General features: G+C 43.1%; 1 protein-coding gene across 1 annotated transcript; it reads right to left on the reverse strand.

Annotated features, from left to right (window-relative positions):
• Positions 1-10: 10 nt before the first annotated feature.
• On the reverse strand, positions 11-7,309 carry LOC309375280 (phospholipase A2 inhibitor and Ly6/PLAUR domain-containing protein-like; the record flags this gene model as incomplete). Its single annotated transcript, XM_081920936.1, has 5 exons — positions 7,097-7,309; positions 5,997-6,113; positions 3,941-4,093; positions 2,593-2,742; positions 11-282 (listed from the first exon to the last, which is right to left on the reverse strand). Exons 2-5 carry the CDS (start codon positions 6,070-6,072, stop codon positions 11-13), a joined length of 651 nt encoding a protein of 216 aa, XP_081777062.1. The 5' UTR covers positions 6,073-6,113; positions 7,097-7,309.
• Between the last annotated feature and the right edge of the window lie 416 nt (positions 7,310-7,725).

Here is a 7,725-nt window from a genome sequence, read left to right on the forward strand (position 1 = left end):
AGGAGAGAGATCAAGTGAAGCACTTTATCAGCCAGGATGAGAGACTGGGCGGAACGCAGATGGAGGACACTGGAAGCAGCAGTGTGCAGAGGAAAAGGGTCCCCAGCCAGGAGTGTTGGTGGTGAAGACAGGCAGCATTCTTCGCAGAAGGGGCTGCGTAGCATTCCCTGACTGTGGACAGTGTGTAAGTGTAAACACCAGCAAAAACAGCCATCCCCTTGCTATGCTCGCAGACGCTGGGGACAGCACAACCTCTGGCTGCAAACCTTTCATTCGCAGCAACTGCAAAGCAAAAACAGAGAGTCAGGGTCATGTCTCCTGGATCCTTCTTTAGCTTTTGTTTTTTTTAATCTCTGGACACGGCGTTCTGCTCTGAGCTCTGTTAAGCTCCGGTCAGTGTCATTGCCTTGGTGTAAGCCAAAACCTTCGGTAGAATTAAATCTGATCTACTCTGCTGTAAAGCCAATGAATTTTCTTTGGGCTCTTTCTGGTTCTCTTGAACTCTCTGGACTTCTAGGCCCCATCTGGGCTATCCATTTTAAGCAGTATCGAGTCCCTTTAAACATCCACAGACTCCTCCAAAGAATCCTGGGAACTGTCAGTTGTTAAGGGTGCTGAAAGGAGACTCGTGTCCCCCTACAATTCCCAGAATAGTTTAACAATCCATCCCTCTTTTCGGGAAACTCTGGGAACTGTATCTGGGAAGTAGAGGGAATAAGGAGTTTGCTAAGAACTCTCAGCACCCTTAACAAACTACAGTTTCCAGGATTTTTTGGAAGAACCCAGGACTGTTTATAGTGGCAAAAGATAGACATAATATATTACAATGACAGGAAGAAACATTATGGACAGAATAACTCCCACACACAGGAAGAATAAGGAGAGAGTTTGAATGCTTCTCCTGTAGCTTTATAAATCATTTAATGTGTCAGTACGAATGGAAGTCGTTAAAATTGCAGTTGCTGTATAAGGGATTGTTATTTTGAGTGCAGCGTAACTGAAATTTTTAAGATTTTGGAACGTGGAAATAAAGTAAATCATCCAACCATCAATTCTAGCTCGTGGGGCGGGGGGGGGGCACCCAAATTGTACAATTTGTCATCTGAATGATTGGTATTACTACTTGTATTATATACAAAATTTGTATAATTTGGCATTGTTATAATGAGGCTGTTATTGTAATTGAAAACTAATAAAAATTATTATCAAAAAAGAGTACTGTTTATAGTAGTATGATACTGCTTTAGCCCTGCTGCTGAACAGAGTTTTTGGGAAAAGGAGTAAGTTACAGCAGCGGCGTTTACCCCCGTTTAAATTGCATTAGCTTCTTAGAGTTTATGTTGGTCTCTGTACCACAAACTCACTGATGGCACCTCTCTTGATTCATCCTCATGTGGAAAAGAAACCCATCACCATCCCAGCTGGGTCGCTCTGGCCAGTTTGGTGTACTGTAGTTCTTAAAGTGTGGGACTAGGAGCTAGGAGATTGTGGTCCAAATCCCCTCTCAGCCGTGAAGCTCATTGGGTGACCTTCGGCTAGTCATCTGCCTCTCAGTCTAACCTGCCTCACAAGGTTGTTGTGAGGAGGAAATGGGGAGGAGGGAAACTCTGAATGGAGCTCCTTGAAAAAAAGGTGGGGATATAAATGCTTTTTAGCATCCTAAAAAGCAGAGACATCACCTTGCCAACAAAGGTCTGTATAGTTAAAGCTATGGTTTTCCCAGTAGTGATGTATGGAAGTGAGAGATTGATCATAAAGAAGGCTGATCACCGAAGAATTGATGCTTTTTGAATTACGGTGCTGGAGGAGACTCTTGAGAGTCCCATGGACTGCAAGAAGATCAAACCTATCCATTCTGAAGGAAATCAGCCCTGAGTGCTCACTGGAAGGACAGATCGTGAAGCTGAGGCTCCAATACTTTGGCCACCTCATGAGAAGAGAAGACTCCCTGGAAAAGACCCTGATGTTGGGAAAGATGGAGGGCACAAGGAGAAGGGGACGACAGAGGACAAGATGGTTGGACAGTGTTCTCGAAGCTACCAGCATGAGTTTGACAAAACTGTGGGAGGCAGTGGAGGACAGAAGTTCCTGGCGTGCTCTGGTCCATGGGGTCACAAAGAGTTGGACACAACTAAACGACTAAACAACAACAACAACAACAACAACAACAACAACAATAAATGCACGCCACCTTAAAGAGTTGCAGCTTCCCAAAAGCACAGAACTGCAATTTGCAAAATTCCCACAAAAGAGAAGTCGACTATTAAACCACTGTGAGAACTGTAGCTCTATGAGGAAAATAGGGGTTCTCCTAGCAATGCTCGGCAGCCTTAACAAACTACAGCTCCCAGAATTCTTTGGGGGAAGCCATGACTGTTTAAAGCGGTATGATACTGCCTTAAACATATAGTGCAAATGGAGCTGTGTACTAGATTCTTAATTTCAGAGTTGTGGGTTCAAGCCCCACATTGGGCAAAAGATTCCTGCCTTCCCGGGGGGGGGGGGGGACTTGATGATCCTGTGGTGTCTTCCAACTGATTCATGTCAGTTGAATTCAGCTCTCTTCCTCAGCTTTGTTCCCTGCTGACTTACCTTCTACTGATTCCAGAATGCCTGTAATGTGAACACAATGGTCCTCTGTTCCAGTACAATCCATGGACCCTTCAGCTTCGCATGAATGTGAATCTTTCGCATAGCAAGCTGGGCAGGTGAAGCCGTTCCTTGTAGTATTGACTGGGGGTACTGGGAGGAAGGAAAGGGAATACAATCACAGGAGTCAGAATGCAACAGAACGAACCCAAGAAAGGATGGATCAATGAACCACCCAAAGCCCACACTATTCAATGCCTTTCCTCCCAGGCTTCAGGAGGTAGAAACACATCTGTAGCAAGATCCACTGGGATGAGCAAGGCTAGGATCCAGCAGATCTCTGCCTGAGCTGGCAGTTTCCTGGCACAGCCAGGCGGTGCTAGCTTAGCTCCCTCATCTTCACCTCAGCCAGAGATATGACAGCATTTCTCTCCCATCCTGGCTCAGCCAGAGCCAGTTGGGTGAGCTGAGCTGGGTGAAGGCTGGACCAAAGAGGGGAGAGTTAAGTTGGATCCTAAGCCCAATCAGCTTGGTCATGTGACCTGGCAACATGGCATAAATTAAGCAGAAAAAAGGGTGCAGTAACTCAAACCCTATTTTACAGGTTTGTTTTCCCCACTGCCAGGCTTAGGTCATCTCAGCCAACCATAGCATCTGAATCAAATTTGTATTTTGTGTGCTTTCTGCTGGCTTAATTTACACTGGACCCGTTTAACACCCACTTCTTTGGTGTACAATTAGTCCTCTGCAGGAGGGGGAATTTGGTCTGTTTTGGTTTTATTTTGTATTCTTAGTTTCTAGTTTTCTGTTGTGAATCACCCTGGGGTCTTCAATTGAAGGGCAATACAGTCGTCCCTTGGAAGTTGAACAGAATCCGTTCTAGAAGTCCGTTCGACTTCCAAAACGTTCAGAAACCAAACCGCAGCTTCTGATTGGCTGCAGGAAGCTCTTGCAGCCAATCGGAAGCCGCAGAAGCCTGTCAGACGTTTGGCTTCCGAAAATCGTTCGAAAACCAGAACGCTCACTTCCGCATTTCCAGGTTTCACTCGTTCGGGAGCCGATTTGTTCAGGAGCCAAGGTGTTTGACATTCAAGGTATGACTGTATAAAAATTTAATAAATAATAATGAAATGATGATGATGATGATGGTGAAGGAAGAGTTGCAGCATGACTATGGTACCCACGGTCGTTTATCCATTTTGCAAATATGCCTGGGGGCTTCAAAAAGGTTGCCAGCCCCCTGCTTTAAAATAAGCAAAAGAACTCTATGGAGTCCTTGTCATTTATTACAGCACCCCCTTCAGGCCTGGAGGCGCATCTTCAAAGCCAGGCAAGTACAGGAGATACGTACATTTAGCCAGTTGATTCTGGCAGCTCTCTCTCTTACAGCACACGGCGCTTCTTCGCAGCATGATCCCAGGCCCAAGGGTCATGGTCCAGATGCCAGCTTTGCAAGCTCTGTGCCCAGTGCAGGACTTCAAGGAACCTGTAAATGCCACAACGCCTAGGTGAAGAAAGAAAGAGTTTGAAAAGAGAAGGATACGCTGATAGGTCAGTGCAGGGCTGGGCAGAAGGTGAATCAGAATTAACTATGAGGTCTCCAGAGGTCCGTTCACACATTACACCGAACTGTCTCTGTCTCTTTTTAATGTTTGACATTTTATTAAGTTTTCATATATGCTGGAAGCTGCCCAGGGTAGCTGGGGAAACCCAGTAAGATGGGTGGAGTATAATAATAATAATAATAATAATAATAATAATAATAATAATAATATTTTTTTGCTTATACCCCACCCATCTGTCTGGGTTTCCCCAGCCACTCTGGGTGGCTCCCAACATAATATTAAAAAGACGATAAAACATCAAATGTTAAAAACTTCCTTAAAATGGGCTGCCTTCAGATGCTTTCTAAAAGTCAGGTAGTTGTTTATTTCCTTGACATCTGATGGGGAAAAGAGGGGGCAAATTGCATTAGAAACATTATTTCCATATATGCCTAGAAATCTGTTGAATCCTAATGGTTTTACTATCAAAATAAAAATCAGACGGTATTACAGTCGTACCTCATGTTACATTTGCTTCTTGTTACATTTTTTCAGGTTGCGTCCTGAGGCGACCCGGAAGTATCGGAAAGGGTTACTTCCGGGTTTCACCACTCGCGCATGCGCAGAAGTGCTAAATCGTGCTTCACGTATGCGCACAAGCACCAAATCGCACTGTGCACCTGTGCAGATACGGCACTTCAGGTTACGGGCTTTTCATGTTGCGAACGGGCCTCCGGAACGGATCCCATTTGCAACCAGAGGTACCTCTGTAATGCTAAGAAGCAGTGACACCTGCTGGACAAATATCAGAAGATAGATTTGTATGGGTGAGAGTAACAGTCTAGAGTCTCTTTGGCAGTATGAGCTGCGGTCAATTAATTCAGGATTACTTGTTTTAGGGTCCAAAAGACTGAATGTACATTAAGGAGTGAATGCATGTTAATTTATGTTGAGGTATGTTAATTTATTTAGCAAATTTCTACACTGCTTTTCAGCAACAGAAAGTTCCCAAAGGGGTTCACATAGCCAAAGGTGGCTTACAAACCTGCTCTAATAATGCTGTTTAAATCTGAGGACAGGTGGGCTTTCCTGTGAAGATCTTCCACCCTTGAGCAAGAGACTCTCCCACCTTATGCCTGACAGCTTACACAGTTTTGGAGAGAAACTCCTCCCTGGAAGCACCTGTCCTCTCCTCCTAAAGACCAAAATTAGGAATGGATCAGAGAGTGTCCAGGCCAGGAGGACAGGGCTATAATAAATATATCTCCTGTCCACTCTCACCAACCCTGCTAGTTTGGAGCACAGGGTTATGAGTTTTGGAAGCAGTCAGAACAATAACATAAACAACCAGTTATGCATTGATACCAAACCCCCAGTGCTGGTCTTTTGTTCATACAATTGAAGAAAGCATCCCTATCTAGCTGAAATCTTTAATCATAAATATGATGACAACTGCTGCAAAAACAGTATAGTGTTGAAAAACGGGGGGGGGGGATACGTAAGCCCCACCTGTAAGGGAGCAGTTGCAGAAATATTTAGAAATGGCACACCAACTAATTTAGCTGATAGGAAAAAGGCAACTTTTCAGCTCAGTGAGTTGATAGAAAGACAGGCTTGCTTCATCAATTGCTGGAATGAACATTATGGAAATGTAAGTCTTGAAAGCCGTCTTTCTTTCTTTCTTTCTTTCTTTCTTTCTTTCTTTCTTTCTTTCTTTCTTTCTTTCTTTCTTTCTTTCTTTCTTTCTTTCTTTCTTGTAAATAACGGTTTATATGCAGTTTGACATACTGTTTATTGACTAACAATAAAAGCAGATAGGCTATATAAGAGAAATCGATCAACAACTGTGTCTCCTTTGCCTACCCAGGGTAGTCTCCCCTAAAATGCTTGCGCAAGTGTCTTCCCCCAGGAAGCAATGTTGCATCTTCCCATGGCACATCTCCCCACCTGCAATGCAGACTTCGCAAGACAACAGACCTGCTGGAGATATAAATAAGCAGTAAATGCAATTGGAGCTAACATCACAGAACCACATTCACAGTCACATATTGCTTTTCAGCTGCTGAACACACCCACTCACTGCCGTCCTACTGTAGCGCCTCAAGTTGCTACCTTTTCTGAGAGGAAGCCTGTTTCTCTTATGGGAGCCTTGATGTCTCGTAGGGCTTTGATGAACCATTAAGTAAAATAAGCAAGTGCTTTGGGCATCAAGGGAAGGGGGCACCACAGAAAATCCCTGAGGAAAGCTTCAGAGGTGGCTACTGAAATAGAGACATGGACCCACATTTTCCAAAGCAATTTGGGAACCGAAGCCATCCTTTGAAATTTGCACTGCTGCAATGCCGGATTTTTAGCATTAACGGTCACAAATTTCTCAGCTAAAAGTTCATTTTCTCAGTTGAATTATATTAAAAATCCCAACAGAACAACTATGCAACAAGGTAGGCTGGATGCCTTTTCTCTGCTAAGTACAGAAGCGGACATGTCAACGTAAGATTAGTTTTGAGGATCTGGTCAAAGGCTTTGAAATTAGAAAAAGCAGGAGAATTATTTTTTCAAATATAAATAAAATAGAAGTATACAAAAATAAACATTATTTTCCACCTTACTGAAGGTTTTGTTTCATTTCAAATAATATTTTTTTTTGCTTATTATTGATTATATTTTGAATTAGATATATTTGGGAGCACCAAAATCTTTCAGGGCCTCTCAAGGTTTTAATCTGGCCCCGATGTCTTGAGAATTAAGCGTTTAACTGCAAAGTATAGTTTCATCTGGACTCTTTCACCTCCAATCCTTATTCTCTCTTGGTTGCCCATTTTATTAGGTGCTTCCTTCACTTCCCCCTTTTCTTATCTCAACATACGTTATTGTTTACTCATTGCTCTTGCCATGTCCATGATCCTTGCCTTTGCCTGCCTTTCAGAAGCTTGTAATTATTCATATCCTCTTTGTGTACTTACTGTGATGTCTGTGCCATTCGTTATCTCCTTTATGTGTCTTTGTTTCTTCTAGATGCTGTACACCTGTTAGAATGATAATAAGCACCTGATTTTAAAGAGGAAATTAAAGCCTTTTTCTTTTCCTGACAGGAAGACAAAATCCCTGAGGAAAGCTTCAGAGGTGGCTACTGAAGTAGAGACGTAGACCCCACATTTTCCAAAGCAATTTGGGAACCGAAGCCATCCTTTGAAATTTGCACAGCTTCACAGTTTTCTAGCCACATGATGTGTACAGAATGCATATACTGGGATAAAGTACACATAAAAACACACACGTCAGTGGGGAAAAATATACAAAAACGCTTCATAAAGGGGGGGAATGACTTTGCAAAACTTTGTCTGTTAGGGGAAAGTGCATATAAGCATACATATAATGGGAGGGGTTCTCAGCAAAATGCTGGCGAATTTCCATGGGGATTCAGGAAAAGAATTTGCAAACTGTTGTAGGAATGTGGAGAACCGAGCTTAAAATAGGAAAAATGAGAAGCTGAAATTGACAGGTCCACCCATCCCTATCCTCAAGTCAAAGAAGCAGGGCCTTTTTAAAAATTGGGGACAAATGGACAATACCCAAAACTCCTTCAACCCAA

This window comes from Podarcis melisellensis (assembly GCF_964234715.1).
Source record: "Podarcis melisellensis genome assembly, chromosome: 8".
Lineage (NCBI taxonomy): Eukaryota > Metazoa > Chordata > Lepidosauria > Squamata > Lacertidae > Podarcis > Podarcis melisellensis.